Source organism: Uloborus diversus, chromosome 7, assembly GCF_026930045.1.
Source record: "Uloborus diversus isolate 005 chromosome 7, Udiv.v.3.1, whole genome shotgun sequence".
In the NCBI taxonomy this organism is placed as follows: domain Eukaryota; kingdom Metazoa; phylum Arthropoda; class Arachnida; order Araneae; family Uloboridae; genus Uloborus; species Uloborus diversus.
Window position 1 is genome coordinate 9223451 of NC_072737.1, and position 22788 is coordinate 9246238.

Below are 22788 nucleotides of genomic sequence, written 5' to 3' on the forward strand. Positions count from 1 at the left end.
AAAGGGTAAAAATGCTTTTGTTGGTAAAAAAAATTGTTTTGAATTGTTTGAATTATAATAAATTCTGCAGATATACTAAAAAAATAATCCTGACCTTACCCAATGAACCATTTGCAATGTAAAACTGAAAATGTTTTCATTTCATTGACATTAAACTGACAAACAAAATAGAATTTTCCCAATGTATTTTAAAATGATATATATTATAATTTTCTGATTAAGAGTTATTATTTTATAATTGTTTTACTTTTGCAGTAACCCTTAAATGTGCTGTATTTTGTTCTTTAAAGGATGAAGAAGTCTATAAATTTATCAATGAGTTAGCAGTAGAAGTGCAAAATCGACTGCAAAATATTAATAGCAAAGGGAAATCTGTGACGTTAAAACTCATGGTAAATACTTTGCTTACTGGTGATTGTTCTAGTTTTTTTTTTTTTTTTGGAAATTTCACGATAAATTGCCTTTTAGAAATAAATGAACTTACTTTAGTAAAACAAAACTCTTTCATTTTTAAAATCAGTTTGAGTTCATAATTACATGTGTAAATACAGATGCCCATTTATCAGTTTAAAATTTACCTTGCCAAATTTTTACAGCTTCACGCAAGTGATATTTTCATATGAGATGCCATGAGAAGCAAAATGCCACTACATAGTTAAAAATAAAATAAAAATGGAAGAAAACCGGACATAATAATCTCAAACAGCCGTTTTGAGTCTAAAAAGAAGTGAACCATTTCATCAGTGGGGAAAAAAAGGAGGGTTTACAATAACTCAATCTGAACAATGTTTGTTTTCCTCATAACGGCTCTTTGTGAATGTTTTGTTACTAGTTTACGTTCATCATTTTCCTCTGAAGCAGAATGTGGGGTAAAGTAAAAAACCGGGACAAAGTTAAAATGGTAAAATATTTTCACAGATAGCAGTGCCATCTCTGTAACAATATTTTACTAATAGTAAGTAAGTAAGCAAAATAAAAATAAAATAAAGTTAAAACATACAACATGAATTATAAAACATAAATTACAAACGTCAATAACAAAACATTAAGAAATTCTTGATTATAGTTCAACATGAGTTAGTAGTAAATTCATGTAACATTCTTAAACATATAATTGATTCCAAACAAAAAAATAAATAGCTCTATGGATGAAGGTATTTGCAATATATTTTCAAAATTTATTTTGTACTATTTTATGATTTATCAAAAATAATTTTTGTTTTTATAAAATGCTAAAGTTTTTCTAATTAACATTTCAAATATCAATTAAGATCTACTGAGCGTGCAGTGCAGAACTTATAGTCAGTGAGGCACGTTTTGATTTTAAATGTTTAATACAATTTTCAAGTTCACTCGGGGCCACAAGTGGATGGGACCAAGGGAAAATAGTCCATTTTGTTTACTCATTCATTCATTAGATCAGCGGTTCCCAACCTTTTTAGTTGTGCGGCCCACCAATTTCGTAGAAAACACCATTGAGGCCCACTAAGTACTATGTATTATTTGCGCAGCCATAATTTACCTTCTGAGGGGGGGGGGGGCATCTGCTCATAACTGTCCTGAAGTGTAAATAATATGCCGTATTAGGATTAAAAGTGAGTTAAAAAGAAGGAGTTCTGAAGAGTCCTTTTCCCCTCATGTTGCACCACTGATGTAAATATACTGTAAAGAACAATTTTTCAAAATATTTTTTAAGAAAGAAAATAACTTTTTAACATTCACTTAGTTGGCATAGCTGTAAGAAAACTCGAAAACAAGTCATCTAAGTTAAAGCTCCATCGAAGACGCTGCTTTTTCTCCACCAGAGAGTTGATATCTGGTTTGAACATGGATAGTTTTAGTCTCAAATAACTCGTAACATTCAATGCATTTCTATATGATTTTTTTCTTTTTAAACTGCAATCAAAAGTCTCAATCAAATAGGTATGTTGTCGAAAAGACCCTCAAGTGTCTCAATACACTGGTTAGTCATGCCATAGTTCAACAAAGGAAGAGCATTTCTAACTTGAAGTTTGAAGCTAATACTAGTTTCTTTGGGCAATTTTCTTTGAAGGAGTTTCTGATTCATTAGATTTCATCTTCTATTGTAGGGGAAAGTTCCTAAGAAATATGAAAAATCTTAATCTTCAAGTTCCTTATTGGCTATTAGTTATTGGCTTTTGAGTGACGATACATTTAAAAAGTGAAATTTTCGCAAAGGACGGAAATTGAGACCCCAAGATTTATTTTGGTTCTGATTCTCGACCAATGTCCACGGCCCAGTCACACGCTGTTCGCGGCCCATTGGTTGGGAACCGCTGCATTAGATCATTTAGGCAGTGGGGGCTCGTGGGAGGGGGCCTGGGCCCCCTCACTATTTTGAGACAGTATATTTATTTCCCCCTTTTTTGTGCGTACGTACTTGAAAAAAAAAATGGATTGTAGTCTTTTCCTGCGCATAATCCGCGGAATATGTGTTAAAACGTATAAAATTAATGCGGTACGGATTATACGCTGCCGCGGATTATCTGTTCTTTTTTTCTCCCTCAATACCGACGCATTGAACCTCAATATTAACAGCAGGATTCGCAGAGACCGTTGCCCTGCCTGTATGCTGTTTATTTTACTTAGCTTGAATATTCAGCTTGAATGTTTAAATAATTGAGTAGAAGTTTTATAATTATCTTGTTATTAATATGAAAAAAAGGGTAAAAGTGCTTTTGTTGGTAAAAAAAAAATGTTAGGCTATATAAAATAAACAAGATACATTGAAGGAAGAAGCCTTCATTTGCACAAGGTTAGACAGTTTGCTCTTTCCTTGACTGTTTGTCTTCAAGTAATTAGCAAAATAGAGTTGAAATAAATTTAATTTTCTCTATTTAACACAAATATTTTAACACAAATATTTATTATAAGGAAGTTAAAATATTAAAAATATATATATATATTTTTTAAATTCTTTTTTCTTTTCAAAAACCGGGGGGGGGGGGGGGCAAGTGCGCCCATGATCTGGCTTCCTCACTTTTTCAAGGCACGAGCCGCCACTGCATTTAGGTATTCATTCATTAAATCATTTAGGTATTCGTTCATTAAATCACTTATGTTTTCATTCATTAGTTAGTTTGTTTACATTCTTTCATTTGTTTAGTCACTTATTTATTCATTAACTAATTTATTTTCCTTATTCATTCATTCACTCATTTATTTTTCTCATTTATTAATTTATTTATTTATTCTTTTACTGTTTTTTTAGTTACTCATTTGTTTATTTATTGATCATTTGATTAAAAATGATTTTCATAATCAAATAGAAAATATTTTATTAGAAATTTTTATTTGTCACTTGCGTCATACATGGGGCAAAGTGAACATCTTCCACTTTTTCTTTGAAAATACAAATATATTGCTCAAAATGTAAAATAATGTTAAGAGTTCGTGATACAACTTCAAACTTTCTTGAAATGACGACACAGTTCTTGAGAAAACACAGGAGATTTATTTACAGCTATGTACAGGAAGCGTAGTTACAATTCTAAATCAATCATCAACAATTAAGCAAATATGAATTAACACCGTAAACTCAACGGTTACACGCGTATTTACATCCAAATACACAAAAGTACAGCTCAAAAGGCTTCACAAAACAGAGCTAATGCAAGCTCTCCAGCATACCGCTGATACGATTCCCAAGCAAAAACTAACTCTAGACTGACTTTTTATCATGTAGCACAGATATTTATAGACATTGAAAGAGAAGTTTCCACAAAATTCGAAATGCTTCTAGAATTTCTTTTTTTTCTTATTCATTCACGAATCTTATCAATGAAAAATAGGGGACTGTATACTTCAGTCAAATGTTAGGGGGTTGTATGTACATTACAAGAAACTGTTTACAGGTTACGATACTAAGATAATTTTAGATGAAGAATAATGGAATAAATGCCAAATTTAGCTAGATTACAACAAATTAATCACAAAAATAATTACTTTTCTTTAAATGTGTACTGTCTTTTTCAAAACAAAGTTCCAATTTGTTGAAAAACAATTTTCTTCTTCAATGTCTTCTAGAATGTTGTACAGCTTTTGATCATTCAAATTTACGTTTCTTATATGTATAGATTCGTAGACCCGAAGCTCCTGTGCAAACCGCTAAGTTCATGGGGCATGGTGTTTGCAATAGCATTTCCAAGTCCATCCTTCTGAAAACTGCTACTTCGGATGCAAGTATCATAGGGAAAGAGTGCTGTTCTTTGGTTCGCATGCTAAAAATAAAACCTCAAGATCACCGAGGAGTAAGGTTTTTGTTTCCTCATTTTCTATACCATAGAGGTCATTCAATCAATAAATAAATACAGTAAAACCTGTAAAGTTGACCACCCTTGTAAGTTGACCGCTTTTGGCAGGAACGGAACTAGTCTTATCTCATATAATGAAGGAAAACCATTTGACTTGACCACCTCTCCATCTTGACCACCTGTCTATCTTGACCACTAATGTACGCTAAATTTGGTTTGGAGTATTCTAAAAAACCCTTTGTAAGTTGACCACTTGGTTTATTTTTTTTAAACTTTCTTCAGCAAATTGTTTTATTTTATTATTTATTTATTTATTATTATTATTATTTCTTTCTTTTCTTTTTTTTTTTTTTTAAATAAATTTCCAAAAAATGTTTTTAATGCTTTGATGACAGACTAGCATTTTACTAACTAAACAGCAGCATAAAGCTTGTGCTGCTCTTTATTCTCCAAACTTGTTTTTGATTTGTTGTTCTATTTGAGATAGCGTTTTGTACTCTATTCAATGAAAATAGGTGTCAGTAGAAAAGTTCAAAGTCTTTTCTTTCATTTGCAATATGTTGTGGCAACACAGGAATTGAGTTAAAAAGATCAGGCCCAGATCTATACATTTTAAGCCCCCCTGCAACAAAATATGTAGAGCCTCTCCCTAGTGACCAGCAGTGTCTATTTGTAAAGTGAATAAGTCTTAGTGCTAGTTTTTTTCTATTTTTTCTTCAATTTCTAGGGCCGTTAGCCCCTTTAAGAATGCGAGCCCCTCGCACTGCGGATACGCAGATCTGGGCCTGCTAATGAGTAAAGTGACATGTTTCTGGTGCAAGGGATTAAGAGATATGACATTTTAATTTTGCCTTTATGAACTGGGAGAGTCGCGCTTATTGCTCTTTCTGCTATAAGTTGTACAAAAAAGGCTTGAAAAAGAAAGTTAGTTGAACTTGAGATTAATAAAAAGTATGAAATATTATATTAAAATTAATTGAAAATGGAGAAAGTCAGAGAAAATTAGCCAGCACATATGGAATTTCCGAAACTATAGTGTCTAATATAGTTAAAAACAAGGAAAAAATAACAAAATTATTTGAATAGTATTTTTAATTATTGTTTCACTTTCAATAATGTTGAGCAATAAAAAAGTGAGTTGAACAGAAAAAATAAGGGTGAATTACTCAAAAAATGAATACATGGTGCAAGAAATGACAAAAAATGTAAAAAATCATACCGCCCTTTATAAGTTGACCACCTGTCTAAGTTGACCACCCAAGTACTTCACCGCGAGTGGTCAACTTTCACAGGTTTCACTGTATAAGCTCATGGCATGCACATTGAAAGTTCCATTAAAATGAAAAGTGACCAGCCAGGCTAATAAAATGGACCATAAAAAGCATTAAAAATTCAATCATAATGCAAAATAATCTACTAACTTAATAAAACAATTTTAAAAGCTCCAGTTAAATGTACAATAATCTGCCAAATAGAAAAACCAAGTCATTAAAAAGTATTATAAGCTCCAATAAAATGGAAAATTAGGAGCAATAAATATGGCGGTGACAGAATCCATGTTTCTGATTTCACCAAGGTTGAGTGTAAACTAATCACCAGGCGCCAATACTGTCAGCCCCCCGCTTTATCAAATAATTTCCCCAGATAATCGAATAATATTGATCAGCTTTCAGAAAATATTTTTGCTGCGAAATTTTTTAAATAAATTAGAAATAAACTAAGTAAGAACAATTACTGGCTTAAAGATATAAAGTAATATTTTTCACCGACAACGGACGAGAAAAACAACATTCATATTCCATCAAAACATTTCCTAAATTCTACCAAATTTTTCTTGCCTTTGCCATTACAAAATATTAGATAACGCAGTTGATAATTAAATTAACTAACACAAAGACATTTTAGACGATAATAAATTGATAAATATTAACTAAAACACGGTAGACAAAGAGGGGAAAAGGAAGTATGAAGAGTGTCCCCAAAAGACCTTGAGCAAGCAATTCGCTATTATTGAATTTTTTAACAATGTTCTTAAAAAATGTACCAAAATGGATTTCATAACTCAAGCTGTAAGTCACTTTTTTTTAAATTTTCATACGTACTTGTAATATGCCAACTAATTATTAAATTATTTTGTTGATTATTTAACTTATTTCAAAAACTTTTTGTCAGTAACATTAATTATTTCCTTAATACAGCTATTTATTTATTACATTTTAAAACAAATGTTGTCAATTTAGAAAGGTAAAGAAAATGTCCTCGTTTAATCCACCGCTTAATCGAATAAAATTTCTTGGAAGCGACGATATTCAATTAGGCGGGGCTGACAGTATGTCTTTCCTCTACTCTTACCTGATAAATTGCTCTAAAGTTTTTCTTACCAGAATTCTGGGACAGTCCTGAAAAAGTTACTCTTGTAAAATCAAGTTTAGACTTTAGACTGTCATGAGAGTCTAGTATAGAATGATTGCTTATTGAAATAAGAACTTCTAAAGTTAATATAGAGACACGTCACCACTTTCTTTTGTTGATTTATATTTTTCAAGAAAAGTGTCTGAACCGGATGAGATTTTTTATGAGTAACTATTTTATTGTGGTAAGCACAAAAGTCGTATCTGCACTTTTTCCCCGCCTAATTGAGTAACTGTCACCAGATGGTTCTTTGTGACACATTCAAAATGTTCTATGGTCATTTAAGAATGGGAAAGTCTTTTTTTTAAATAACTCCATAACATACTAATTTCGAATGATTATATTTCCGAAAGTAATAGGAGTGACAGATTTTTTTTTAGTTCATATGTTAGACGAACATGTTGGTTATCAAACTTAATTAGTTTCAGATCTCTGCTATGAGGGCGAGAGTGGTAGTTACATTTTAAACATTTGCATTTTTGTGAAATTTATCACATAAAAGTTCCAATATCTTCTGGCGCCCTTATAGTGACATCAATTTTATTACATATTTTTGATGTATGCAAGTGTAGCTAGGAATGTATGTAAAAACGTTGGTGTCATCATGAAGGCACTTTGAGAAAATTGGCATTAAATGTAGTAAAAATATTCATTTTCGGTCATTTTTAAACTGAGTTTGTGGCTGTCGCCCTCGTAGTGACACCGATTTGACAGCTGTAATAGTATCTAAGAAGACCATATAATAGTATAGAATTTAAAAATCCATCTCATTATAGGGGCGCTTAAAGCAACAAGAACTTTAAAATCTGCAAATTTGAGAAACACGCAAAAATGTGCCACGCCCCCTAAATTTAAAAATTTAATTTCCCAAGAACGGTAAGGCAGACAAAGCTCATATTTGCACAAACATTACATTCATGATAAGGAACAGCATTTGCAAAAATAAAGAAAATAAAAAATGTCAACAAGCACAACCTGCCTGATCCTTACAGACAATGTCTCTTAAGTCAAATGTATGGAGACATTTAAAACTTTAAGAAGCAATTTCTCAGTTTGTGCTCGACTGCAGATACTACTTTTGGGCTTAGCACACCAGTATTGCACATTTTTGCTTTATTAACAACAAATATTTGATACCATAGGGCATTTGGCAGCAACCACTTTGCGAACCCTTGTTCTTGGAGGTTGCAGATTTAGAAACAATATACTTGCTACATGCAATGTGTGGACAGCCCGGTTATCACATCCAGAGACTGCAGTTTTGTCCCTAATATGGACTCATCAGTCTGGAATATTCAATAACAGAGCTAGAGGCAGATGTCATCTCATTGGAACCAAAAGCACCAACAAACTGTTAAAGTAAAGTAAATTTTACAAGTTGAAATTTACTTTAGCTACCAGTTTGTTGACGCTCTCAGCTTCAATAAGATGAGGTTTGCCTTCAGCTTGGTTATTCACTACTCCAGGCCAGGGGCGGATTCAGGGGAGGGTCAAAGGGTCAGCTGACGCCCCTGTGGCATGAATTGTATCATGATTGTTACTAAACTTCAATTTTCAGACCTGAAAAAATAGTACATGAAATCAATGTTAACCTTTTTTTTTTGGTTTGTTCTATCTGCAAGGTATTTTTTCTCATCATGTCATATTTCAAAGGATTGACTGAGTTCGGTTACTGGGCTATTGCTCTTTTGAGATTTTTATTATATTTTTAAAAGAAAAAATATATTCAAAGTTTACGACAATGTGTCCAGCTTGTTTACCTAAAGAAATATGACTTACTGAAAATTTAAGGCAACTTGCACCAAGATCCATATCATAAGTTGTACTAAGTTTAGGGAAGGGAAGGGTGAGGGTTAAATTTGAAATGATAAGAAATTTGATCTCATTGGGGGGGGGGGGGGGCTCCGTAGGTTCGCCATCCTCCTTGCCCCCCCCCTTATTTTCACTGATACTTTTTTTATGTTGGAAGTATAACGCTGGCTATTGAAACTTGACCCCCCTTACAAAAATTTCTGAATCCGCCCCTGCTCCAGGCTGATGAGTCTATAACAGGGATGAAACAGCAGTCTCTGGATGGCATAACCTGACTGTTGGTATATTGTATGTAGTTCTGCATTAGCCCTGACTTAAGAGTGGTAACTACTTAATGTACTAACTAGATCATTAATATCTGAGATGAAGATTTTTTTATTGTTCTGTGCCCGTTTTATCCGGATACTAGTTTGCTTTTCTCCCTCCCTGTTTCTTTTTTAATTTGTCTCTGACTACTGTGTAAAAACTGTGTTTTCATTGTTCTTTGGCTTTTTGTGTGTGTTTGACACTTTTTTTTGTTTTTGTCTTCTGAGCAGATAGGCATTCAGATAAGCAAATTGGAGTCCAATCAGAGGGAGGAGAAGAGCTTCAATGCGCTGGAAAGTTTTCTTTGTAAGGAGAAAAACACAAATGTTGCTGATAATTCAAATCAGGTGGGTGTATAAAACACAAAAGCTTTCATGAAATACACCGCCAGCTCAGTCAATTCCAGCCGAGGACTGCAGTTTCGTGCTTATTAGCACTCATCAGCCCGGCATAGGAAAGTGACTGAGCTGGAGATGGAAAACCTCTTAAGGAAGCCAAGAGTGCCAAACAAACTGGTAGCTAATATAGAATTAGCACCGACCAGACGAGTGACAGAAACAATGGTTCAGTTCAACTCGAATATTGCAGGCTAGGCAGGTATATTCAGTAAGTTACCGCCCCCTATAGCCAGGGTTAAGGCAGAAATACATGAAATACACCGCCAGCTCAGTCAATTCCAGCCGAGGACTGCAGTTTCGTGCTTATTAGCACTCATCAGCCCGGCATAGGAAAGTGACTGAGCTGGAGGCGGAAAACCTCTTAAGGAAGCCAAGAGTGCCAAACAAACTGGTAGCTAATATAGAATTAGCGCAGACCAGACGAGTGACCGAAACAATGGTTTGGTTCAACTCGAATATTGCAGGCTAGGCAGGTATATTCAGTAAGTTACCGCCCCCTATAGCCAGGGCTAAGGCAGAAATACATGAAATACACCGCCAGCTCAGTCAATTCCAGCCGAGGACTGCAGTTTCGTGCTTTTTAGCACTCATCAGCCCGGCATAGGACTAACTGAGCTGGAGGTGGAAAACCTCTTAAGGAAGCCAAGAGTGCCAAAAAAACTGATAGCTAATTCAGAATTAGCACTAACCAGACGAGTGACCGAAACAATGGTTCGGTTCAACTCGAATTTTGAAGGCAAAGGCAGGTATATTCAGTAAGTTACCGCCCTATAGCCAGGGCTAAGGCAGAAATACATGAAATACACCGCCAGCTCAGTCAATTCCAGCCGAGGACTGCAGTTGGTCCTATGCCGGGCTGATGAGTGCTAATAAGCACGAAACTGCAGTCCTCGGCTGGAATTGACTGAGCTGGCGGTGTATTTCATGTATTTCTGCCTTAGCCCTGGCTACAGGGCGGTAACTTACTGAATACAAAAGCTTTCGTTTTTGCTATTTTTCATTTGCATTTCTAGTAAGCTTACATGACTAAAGGTATTAATCTCAACCTCTACTTTCTCTACTTTCAGTTTCACTTTCTATGTGCTTAGAAGTCCTTATTCCTTACGTCACAAATGATTTCAACTTAGATATGTGTGTGTAAACGTGCGGACACATGTTTTTTTTTCTTCTTTGCATCTCTTAGATACCTTGAACTTACGTTGCAGAGCTGTGTTTATTTTACACTGCTATCAGATTTTTTTTTAAAGTTCCTCTAAAATGTTTACATTCAGAAAAACTTATGTGCAACATAAACTTTATTTTAAATCCATTGAAAGGTACTCTCGCCCCTGCATTCATTATCAACCCTGAACACATGGTTAGTCTTGAAATCAGTTCTTAGCCCTGAGTTATAGTCAATTCTTTCATGTTCATCATCAAATTTAACTGCAGGTCCTCAAAGCCATATGTGGTTGTAAAATCTGAGCAGGCTCTGCAGCTGGGTTCGAAGAATGAAGATGCAGTCAATTCTCGATAACTTGAAGTCATAAGGGACTGGCTAAAGCGTTCGAGTTATTGGTAATTAGAGTTATGAGAAGTTTCCACAACAGTCTCAAGAGTTTGGCACCCGATAAAAACTTTGAGATAAAGGACAATTCAAGTTATAAGCTTCGAGTTACAGTAGAATACCTTTATAACGCCGCCCTGTATAATGCAATTCTCTATAAACCGCACAACTTTTCAGAAGTAAACAATACGTTTTGAAGTTTAAAAAATCCCTCTGTTTTGCCTTGCGAACATAAAAGTTATTAGGAAAATTAAATTTTGAATCAGTTTTTCATCTTTTCATCTTAATTCAAAGCTTTTAAATGAAAATTAGCATTCACAGTGAAATGAAATACTTTACTGTGAATGCTAATTTTCATTTAAAAGCTTTGAATTAAGATGGTTTTTGAAAGTGCAACTGTTATGCAAACCATGAAGCTAGCAGAAGTGCAGGATATTTCACTTTCTTGTAATAAAGAAACATATTTATTTGTGAATGACTCATTGTATAATTAGTGCTTTAATACTCACTACAGATAAAACTCATTCTGAAGTGTACTAATATATAGATATATTTTGAATATTAGTTTAAAAATTTGTGAAGTGACCTATATAACGCAAAAGCTCTGGTCCCAAGGTGTGCGTTATAATGGTCCTCTACTGTATCGAGATCCGACTGTACAAGGTTTAAGATGGCTACATAAATTTTAACATCGAAAGTAATCATGGCAAATGAATCGAATCAACTCTGATATGAAGTATAATAATACTCCTGTTGTATAGTCATCTAAAATTAAAAATATATATAACTGGACTGTTTAAAATGAATTATTTACCTTCGTGGTTTACAGCTCTCCTGCCACTCAGTGTGCAAACAACGGGGTAGGATTGAGGAACGTGATGTGAAACATTATTTTTATAAAGGTAATGAAAGTTTGAACTATTAAAAAATATACACAGTCGGACCTCCATATATCGAAGTAGCAAATTGCTGGACAAAAAAATTCATATATAGAAACTATCTTAGTTTATCATAAAAATCTATTAAAACATTAAAATTAAAGCTAATTTTTGCTGACTAATGCCGTTTCATGTTTTTGAGTGAGTTTTCTGTAAGTTTCAGTACTTTTATTACGGCTTTCTGATTTCTCGTAATAAGAGGAACTCTGCTTTCAGAAATACCAAATTTACCAGAAAATATATTTTTGCGCCTTCATACATCTTCATTCTTCGGTAATTCAACTTGATCCGCAACATTAGGGGATTTTCGTTTTGACAATGTAATCGAAAGAAAAGTAAAAAATCAATCTACTTAACTTGAATGATTTTCACTGAAGCTAAAAATACTAATAAAAATACAAATACAAATGTGACGACCAGCAACAGGCTCTGGGCCCAGCTAGGCTGCTCCTAGTCAATTAATTAGTCCCCCAATGAAGATCAATGGCCCTCTTAAAGCTATCCACTCCCTTGCTCATTACCGCCTCTTCCGGTAAGCTATTCCAAGTGCCCACGACCCTGCTAAAGTAGTAGTTTTTCCTGATTTCCAAGTTAGCCTGAGATTTAAATAGCTTAAAACAATGACCCCTTGTCCTGCTTTCCCCGCAAAAATTTAATCCATTTACATCTTTCATTTTGATAAATTTAAATAACTGAATCATGTCCCCTCTGACTCTCCTTTGCTCCAGGCTGTACATGTTAAGCCTATTAAGTCTGGTATCATAATCTAAATCTGAGAGTCCCCTTACTAATTTAGTTACCCTTCTTTGAACCCTTTCCAATACAAAAATATCTTTCTTCAGATAAGGCGACCAAAACTGAACAGCATACTCCAAATGAGGTCTTACTAAACTCCTATATAAAGGCAGAAGAACTTTCTTAGATTTGTTTGAAATAGATCTATTGATGAACCCAAGCATTTTGTTGGCTTTGTTACTAGCAATACTGCACTGTTGACTAAACTTGAAGTCCTGATTAATAAAGATACCCAGATCCATAACATTTTCTGCCTGATTTATGACTGAACCCTGTAAACGATATCTCACAAATGATAATCAACAAACAATAAGGGCTAATTTGAAACTGATTTTACTGTATTACTGATTGCAACTAAGATTTGAAATAAACTGGGGAGAATTTAAGAACTCCAGAACGGAACAACAACCTACCTACACGCCGCTCAGCCAGTGGCGCAGCCAGAAAATTTTTCTGGGAGGGGTTTTCAAAATCAAAAATTGTTGCTTTCCCATTCATTTACAATGCGTAATCAAGGGCGCCCATATAGGGGGGTAGGGGGCTCAAGCCCCCCCCCCCTTAGAAATGAGAACTTCCTTGCTTTTAGTGCTTTTTTCTTTGCAAAAATGTATAAAAATTTCTTTTCCAGCCATTAATGAATAATATGAGCCAATAATGAATAAGTTATTTAAAAAATGTTAAATTTTAACATCTTTAATCTGTACTAAAATCGGTTTCCATGGGGAAAATATTCTGCTAAACCATGGGGAAAATATTTGAGCCCCCCTTAAAATTTTGCATATGGGTGCCCTTGTGCGTAATTATTCAATATCAAAGAATTTCTACAGATTAGTAATTATTCATTCTAAGCAACTTTTTAAAAACAATTAATAATTCGTATTGATGTCACTATGAAACGAAGAAAGTGGGAAAAGCTCAGAATATTTATTATTAGTTTTACTTTAATCTTATATTCATTTTTTGCGTGTTTTTCGCGAGATCACTTAAAAGTTTCCTCTCACTAGATGTCCCTAAAAAGGAGTTGTGCAGAGATGGAAGTGCTGAGGGACCATGATACCCTGGAGAGCTTTATTGACACCATTTTAGCTATCTTATACCAGGGGGGACGTGGGGTGCTTATCATGAAATACAACTTTTATATTTAAGAATTGAAAAGTAATTTCTGACTGCTTCCCTATTATTAAAAACAGTAAAATATTTTTGTTGAAACCTATTCCGGTTGGAAAAGCTCAAATACTCTGCTTTTTCCCTTGATCTTAATGGAGGAAATGAATGTGCTTGTGTTCTGGGAGGGGTTTTAATCCCAAAACCCCTCCCGTGGCTGCGCCACTGCGCTCAGCCCCACATTCCTTGTGAGTTTCATAGCAACCTTTAGTGAACATAATATTCTCCCCTAACCTTCATTTTTCATGAGACAAACGGTCTACAGTGGAAAAAAAAATCTACGAATGTCTCGAAAAATATTTTGATATATAGAAACAATTTTTCTATGTAATGGACATGGAAATTTGCTGGGACTTTGATGTATAGAAAATTTTGATTTGTGGAAGTTCAATGTATGGAGGTTGGACTGTATTTCAAAACTTCCCATTTTTATTTGACAGCATTACATGATTGGTGTAATTGACTATGTTACATGAAATTTTGAAATGTAGCACAAGAAACTTCAGCAACTGCAAATCAGGGGCCGATACAGACTACCACTTTGGGGGAAGGTATGCTCGAGATTTGCCCCCTTCCCTTCGCCCATGAACAAACCAACGGTTTTGGGCACGAAACATTTCTGAAACAGCTTGGATGTCAATAAAAAACACTAAATCTTTTGAGTATAAGGCATCTAATAGGGCATATACACTGCTAATTAATTTCATAAGCAATGAAAATAATTAGCATTTTAAATACTTATTTTTTAAAATAAATTATGAATTTAAAAGATTACTGAAATCATTTACATTTTATTCATAACTAGTGGTACTTGCACGGCTTTGACCGTAATAGAAAAATTAAAAGGTCTTTTGGTTCGCCTGTATATTTACAAATAATGTATGGTGAATTTTCTCGCTAATTGGCTTGTACCCATGTTACGGCTCCACGTTATGATAATTTCGTAATTTATTCGTCCATCTTATGATAGTTTGTTCTTAAAATTGGAATAGAAAACGAACCACATCGAATTTTCGAAAAATCGCTTCGAGGTGCACACTCCCTTGCTACAAACTAACTTTGTGCCAAATTTCATGAAAATCGGGCCGAACGGTCTAGGGACTATGCTCGTCACAGAGATCCTGACAGACAGAGATCCAGACAGAGAGAGATTCTGACAGACAGAGAGACTTTCAGCTTTATTATTAGTAAAGAAGTGTTTCAACACAATGTAGACAGATAATATTGACGATGTTTTAGGGGTTGGGGGTCACGACATCCATAACCCTTCCCTTGTATCTGCGCCTGCTCCAAATCAATGTTCAAGAATCACTTCCAAACATTCACTTCATAAAGATTGGAATGTACAATTAAGTGTGTACAGCTCTGTGGCAGAATGAGTTATAATCCTAAGCCCTAGTCAATGCAAATCCAGTACATCAGACAGAATAGCTAAAATAGGTGCATTGAATATGGCGAAAAATAAATCTAATTTCTTACATATCTTTCTTATTAAGGGGGTATTCTAGTTTAGAGTCTTAATTTTAAAGTGATTTTACGGGCGTAATAGAAAAAAAAACAGTAGCTATTTTCTTTATCCATTTTTATCAGTTTTTATTGATACTTTAAAAGTATAAAAATGCATAATAATTGAAAAAAAAAATCAAAATTGAAGTTGGTGGAGGCTTGCAAATTAGGGACTCTAAAAAAAATGGGGTCTCCTGGTTGACATGAGCCCAATCCTCCAGGTGGTCTGAAACATATAGTTAGGGAAGGTTATTTCTTATAAAACAAGGATGTAGAATTGTCTGGACGTAGCCGATTTGAAAAAAAAAAGTTTATTTTTTGGCTCCTTTTTTGAATTTTGGTATTTTTTAAAAAATAATGAAAATCAAAAAAATACAAAAACCCCTACGTTGAGACAATTTTGATAGTACTAAGAAAGTCTGTACCAAATTTCAAGTAAATCGGTGCATTAGAACCTGAGCTATCTTGTCAACCATATCAAAAAAACTAGTTGAGAGAAAAATGAATTTAAAATTTGCAGCCTCATTTCAGCAAAAGAGTTTATTTCAACAAAATTAACTTTAAATCCAAAAATAATTTGAGTTTCCATAAATGCTCTTAGAAACTTATTCTTAAAGGTTTAAACTTTGAAAATATAAAAGGAAAAAAAATTGATTTTTTTTTTTTTTGAATTTCCAGACTAGAATACTCCTTTAATTTATATCTTTCTTTGTTTTTGCATGTAGGAAATATTCTCTCCGAAGAAACTAAGAGAAGTTGCTGATGCATCTCCTCAGGAAAAGAATAGCATCAAGGATTTGTTCTCTAAAAAAGCACCTCCCCAGAAACCGGTGGCAACATTTGAGGCAAAGATTACTCTCGAACAGGTAAGCTAATTTACGAACTTTGGTAATTATGAATATTTGCAGTCAATGAGTTTTTGGAAATTCATAAAGTATAACAGTTTTAAAAAAAATTTAAATACTTTATCATATAAAGTAATTTTATGTTTTTGGCTTCCTTCTATATATATATATATATATATATATATATATATATTTTTTTTTTTTTTTTTTTTTTTTTTGCATAACCATAAATGCCACATTAGAAGAATGATTTTTTAATTAAAAAAAGGAAAAAAAACTTCATCCTGTACCAAATTTTTAAAATTTCAGGTTATTTGTGATTGTCTGTTTTGGAAATTTTAGTGAGTCAACCTTAAAATGGCACTTAATTAAACTTTATCACGTGAAAAAGTTTAAAGCAATACCACTTTTCAAAATATTTATAATGTTGGATAATTTGTTAATAAAATTAAAACTTTCTAAAATTTTGAAATAAATGTTCCTTTACTTTTAAAACAGCATTCTCAAATGTGTAAGAACATTTACTGCATCATTTTTATGCACATAATTTTTTACTTTGTGTGTGTGTTTTTCTTTCTTCTTTAATGTCATCACCCCCCGCCCCCACCTGCACACACACAACAAAAAAAAAAAAAAAAAAAAAAAAAAAATGCAAATGTACAAAGTTCCCTTTCATATTAAGCATTTATCTCTTGTATCCTTATTCATTATAAATCTGAATTCCTTATTTTCAGATCGATCAAAGTGTGCTTGATGCTCTTCCAGAGGACATCAGAAACGAAGTTTTACAAACATACAGAATCCCTGAAACTTCTTGGTTCTCGAACCAATCTACATCACAGAAGTCATCAAAGTCGACCGTTAGAACGCAGTCTAAATCTCGAGTGTTAAATAATAAAAAGTCAAATAAACGACTCCCGTCGACATCGAGAATACAGAGCACAAATAGTGTAAGTTTTCTGCAATTATTGTCTTTGATGCAGGAGTAAGATTCTTGAGCCGTTTGAAAATCTTAAAATTGATCTTCTGCTTGTTTATTGGAACTGATTTCTTTATGTACATAATGATAAGTTAAAAATTTGGTACAGTAGATCTCCAATTCTCCGAGCCAAGGACGGATACAAGGGAGGGGCGATGGGGGCGATCGCCCCCTTCTTGAGCCGAGAGACAGGAAATTTCTTCATGTATATTTTCAATACTATAGTTTCAAAATCGCAATTTTACATAATATTTGATGCTGTTACAAGAAAGGGAGCTCTTTCCCGGAATTCTTCCGGAATTGAAGTCTTTAAAATGCAATCGTACTACATCTCTTTTTACTCTGGGGATAGAGACCAGTACTTTCTACAGGGAATTTTTCAAAATTGAAGTACCAAAATCTCAATTTCAGACGATCTTAGATAATATTAGGGATAGGTAAGCGAGGGGTTCAGTACATCTCTTGGAAAATTTTTAGAAATTGAAGTTTCAAAAGGGTAAAGGGTGAAAAGCTATCGCCCCCTCCTTGAATATTTTCTAGATCCGTCCTTGCTCCGAGCTTCCACTATCTGAATCATTTTCATAATTCAAAAAAAAAAAAAAAAAAAAGGAAAGGAAATAAAGGAGAAAACATATGGTAAATTCTGAATCGCTTTCTGAATTCAAAAAAACAAAAAAGGAAAGGAAATAAAGGAGAAAACATATGGTAAATTCTGAATCGCTTTCAGAATTCAAAAAAAAAAAAAAAAAAGGAAAGGAAATAAAGGAGAAAACATACGATAATCCAAAAAATAATAATTCTGTCTACGTGTGCTGTAGTCAAATATCTTGACATTGACAAATTTTCAGCAAGCAATGACTTTCATTTACAGTATGGTATGTATACATAGTACATACTACGTAACTTACAAGTGCGCTAATGTACAGCACTTCTAAGTAGGCTTAGCATGAAAAGTGTTAACTTTCCTTTTCATTAGTTAAAATCTCTTTTCACAAAAAAAAATTGTTATTTTCTCTCATTTTCAACATAGGTACATTTAACAATTGATTAAAAAAGACCCTTTTTTTCAAAATATTCAATTATTTGTATTTTTATTATCTAAATGGAGTTCACTCCCAATTTATTTGGATAATTGGAGTTCTATTTTATTTATGTTAGTACTTTTTTTGAAAGAAGTGCAACAAAATTTTTAAAAATACAATAAATTATGTAAAGTTGACTACTTTTGTCTGCCAGAAATTTGTCCTATGTTATATAACAAAGGTAAATCTTTGTAATTTGATACATAATATCCACCAAATTTGTCTGAGAGAATTGTAAAAATCCTTTGTAAATAGATTAATTGGTTAAGATTATTTTTTTAAAATTTGTATGGATTGGGGAATAATTTTATTCACACGTAATGTATCAAGGTATAATATTGTCAGACCTTTTAGCAATGTTAAAATAGCATTTTTGCTTTTAAATTTAACAGCACTTAGGCAACTAACTGATCTACCAATTAATCATTTGGTCTGTTTATTTGCATTATGGCAAACTAAGTGTTTGACTATTTCTTATGTGTTTATTTATTTATTTATTTTTTTGAAAACAGGCTAACATCGAATATATGTTTCACTTGTTTAAGATTTCAATCTCTTTGCATCCCGTAATCTGTCAACTATTTTAAAAACTGATTTTGTTTTAATGATTGATACCCTGTGAATTGGTTTTAACTTACAAATATTTATTAAGTTAAAAGTTTTTTTTTTTTTTTTGTATTTGAACGTCTTATAGAGCTTTTGCATTAGCCATACAGCTCTATCAATCGGAACTTGCACATCAGCAGAAAAGTTATTTGGAGAATAGTTCTAATAATTAGTTGGTTGAGTACATTTTGCAATGGTTTTTTGTTTTTATTTTACATTAATTTATTCGTTTATTTATTTATTGAGTCTGAGTTTTTATTTTAAATGTACCTGAAGTAATGACAATCTCTAACAATACATTCAAAATTTTAGTGGTGAGTAAAATGTTTCATGTTTTGATATGCATTTTAGCACATAACTTGTTTTGTTTTACTCAATGAATTAATTGTATGATTAAAATGATTGTTTAGATTGTGTCTGCATTTAGGAAAGAAGTAGCAACCGTTGAAGAGCCTCCTCGCAAGAAAAAGAAAGCCACATTAGGAGGTGTCGAAGACATCAATGATATCAGAAACCTCATCAAAGAATGGATGCAAAATAGTGAAGGTTAGATTTAAATTTTAATTTCTGAATGGAAAAGAAATGAATATTTAGCTCAAACTATTGAGTTGCTGAAACAATTTTTTACATATCAAAAGCACAACATTCTGTTTGATACGAGAAAATCTGATGCCTAAAGGCCCTAAATCAGTTGTTATATGCAAAAAAAAAAAAAAAACATTTGAGGCAACGAGAAGAAAAGTGATGTAAGTCTACGTCAGGCCCGTCAATTGGGGAGTGGCTTTGGCGTGTTTTCTGATAAAATTTGCGTTGAGTAAACACATGTTTGCAGTATTACCCTTCAATGTGTAGATTTTTTATCACTAAAAATTTAAATTTAGATCTCTTTGGATTTTTTTTAATTCAAAAAATTAAGTCTTTTTTTTGACATAAACACTCTATTTAAGTCCTCCCCCCCCCCCCCCAGGGGAATTCCTGAACATCAAAGGACCTCTGCCAAGTTTGGCAAAGATCGGACAAGGGACAGGATTTTTATAAGGAAAACCGCCCTATGTGAGCTCCTGAGCATCAAAGGACTTCTGCCAAAATTGTCAAAGATACAATTTAAACTGTGGATTTACATAAGGAAAACCCCTCAATGCAAATTCTTGATCTTTAAAAGGCTTCTGGGCCAAGTTTGGAAAAATCCAACATAAACTAGATTTGTATGAAAAACATACATACACACACACTCGCATACCGCCATATTTTATATCTATTTAACTGAGATATTGTTATGAAAGGAAAAATAGTTGATTTATGCTTGCGATTATAGCATCTTTCCACACATTCTTGTAATAATGTTTTCAAATGAACTTATATATATATATATATATTCTTGAATGTCTATCTTATTTTCTCCTTTTATAGGGATATTGGAAGAGGATGTTGAGCAATTCAAAAATTATTTGTTAGACATAGTTGAAGAGGATCTAGAAAAGTTGAATCTAATTTTGAAATATTTTTACAGGTAACATATATATATATATATTTAGTTTGTGTAATTAATTATTTTTTTGTTTTCTAATTCCATGCAGCGTTTGAAAAATATTATAATCTAAAAAAGTGTTATTAGTTATTTTACCTATAAATTCATATGGAATAACAAACATCTCTGCAGATGCATGAAAATAATGAAATTACTACATTAATCCACAAATTCGGTAAAGAACGATATTAATGTATCCAGTGGCTGAAAACAACTACAACACTTGCATATAGATTAAACTTTAGCGAAAAACGATACAGTGACCGCCGCTTATTTAAACCACGTTTGTCTTGAACATTTTTGATTCAATAAACCGAGAGTGTGTAAATATTATTTAAGCGTGGAATTCTATGTACAGTTTAAGAGAACCTCATTTAATTTTTAACCTCATTAAAATTTTTCATAAAAGCATGCTGTTTACTGTAAATATTTATTCTTTGATCATTTTTTTGTACAACAGTACGAAAAAGGAATTACAAAACTCAAACTTTAACTGCTTTCAGAAAATGTATCTGCTGTCGATTGCTAACAGGTAGTAGTAAACTTGGACATTCCTTTTTCAATGTCACAAAATTACCTACCGTCCCAAGAACTTGCAATTCGTTGCTCCAATGTTAACGCTCAAAAACCCAGAGCGCAAAAGTACAGTTGACACCATGTCTCACTGATTTTGTTCAACTTTTCCTGGCAATACCCTGCCTCGCCCTCTTTTCACTATCAAAAAAAAAAAATGCTTTATTTGTAAAATGACGATTTATTCAAAGAAAAAGACTATAGTGATGCAGCGAGTGTTTGTGGGAAATGGTTAGTGACATACACTTGATTCATTAAGCGCCGTCTTTGATTCAATTATCTGGCAGTTTTTCAATGTTAAAGCGAGATTTCTTTCTGTTTTTGACAGGGTTGGCAAAAACCCGGGTTTTTTTAAAAAAGCCCATGGACCCAGGGTTTTTTAAATAAAACCCAAAAAAACCCAACTAAAGCTGGGTTTTTTAAAATAAATGTGGGGTTTTTTTGTCTTTTTGTAGGGAAAATGTGGGGTACTTGTAGCATATTGTAGCTAAGTATATGGACAAAGCGCAAAAATTGTCTTGGGGTAAAAAAAAGCTGGAAAACTAGTTAAAATTCAGCGTTTTCTGAAGAAAAGTATAAAAGACGACAAAACCCAAGAATGGTGAAGTTTCAGATTTTTTAGTTTCCATGATTACCAGCAGTTACGACAAAGTTGCTTCTCGAGTGATAAAATCTATTGTTCGTTTGTTCGTTTTTAATTAATACTTTTTTTTGCATTTTACTTTATTGCATTTCATTTTGTTATGCAAAACTACTGTAGACCCTCAAGTAGTTTAAATCCCTTTTTACTGAATTCCAGCTTAATCAAGACATTTCTTTGAACTTTATGTTGCCTGTTTTTCTATTTTTGTGTACAGAGTAAGAAATATTAAACTTTTTCGTAAGATAATGAAAATACTGTACATCCTAATCTGTTTTCTGTCTGACTGTTTGATAAACCTGTTGAGTTCTGAAGAATATACCTTGTTTATTCGGGATTTGTGACGTGTTGGTTTACAGAAAATAATTCACCTGAAAGCCTTTTAGCTAGAGTAGTTTCCTCTGTACAATCTACAAATATTGAGAAAATCAGATGTGACAGGACTAAGTCAAGATAATTTGAGTTATTTATTGACCAGTCAATGAAAAAAGTTAAATATATTTATTTAAAATCTTAAGTATTTTTTTTTAATGCCGCCAAGAGTTAAGAAATACTATTAAAGTTCAAAATTCGTTTTTTTTTGTCCATTGTCTGTGGTAAAGAACAAATAAAAAATAAGTTGTAATTGTGAAAGTATTTAAATTAATCAATTTTTTTAAAAACTTCTCAGAAAATTTTAAAAAACCCAAAAGTGGGCTAAATAATGGGTTTTTTTAAATGGGTTTTTTCAAAAAAACCCATTGGGTCCAATCCGGCCAACCCTGGTTTTTGAGGAGTTGATTCATTACCACCATATTTGTCAGTGCCCCGGGGCACCCAAGTGTGTAAATTGGTCCCTGTTTTCTACCTGGGTACACTTCCTAATAACCTCTCGTTCGAAAGTTGATTCAAGAAAGTTGCACTGTTTGAAGGGAGGTCTAAAGTCTATTCGTTCAAAATCTGGGTAATGTGGGGTAAAAGGAGAAACTCCTCTTACCTTTGAAATTTCAGTTTTATTTTGAATTTTACCTGTAACCTCTTTTATTCATTCGTATTGTTTTCTGAAGAAAAATGTGAATGTGTTGTTCGCACCCTTACTATTATAATTTAAACTTTTAATCAAGTCAGGCCACAAAAGCTTTATTTTTGAACCTTTCTCTTGTCAAGTAATCTATGTTCTTGAATACTTTTTAGCAACAAAATTGATTCACAATGTCCTTGATAGTGTCCTCAGCTTGCCAAGCTGTTCTCTCCTTTATAGGTTGCATGAAACTATAACATTAAACCCTTTTTTTTTTCCAAGTTTTGTACAGATATATATTAGTGAAAATCAGTTCATCTAACAGTTATTTGAAATGTTAAAAAATACTTAAGTAGGTTTAATTTGTCAAATGATAGTGTGTTA

General features: G+C 33.0%; 1 protein-coding gene across 1 annotated transcript in view; it reads left to right on the plus strand.

The window, feature by feature from the left end:
* The window catches only part of LOC129225989 (DNA repair protein REV1-like), a 42694-nt gene that overhangs the window by 16154 nt on the left and 3752 nt on the right, over positions 1–22788 (plus strand). Inside the window, exons 7-13 of the mRNA XM_054860562.1 lie at positions 291–392; positions 4098–4271; positions 9035–9151; positions 15877–16017; positions 16731–16946; positions 19074–19209; positions 20074–20173. Of these exons, the coding sequence (XP_054716537.1) occupies positions 291–392; positions 4098–4271; positions 9035–9151; positions 15877–16017; positions 16731–16946; positions 19074–19209; positions 20074–20173 (986 nt within the window). The remainder of the gene's footprint in view (positions 1–290; positions 393–4097; positions 4272–9034; positions 9152–15876; positions 16018–16730; positions 16947–19073; positions 19210–20073; positions 20174–22788) is intronic.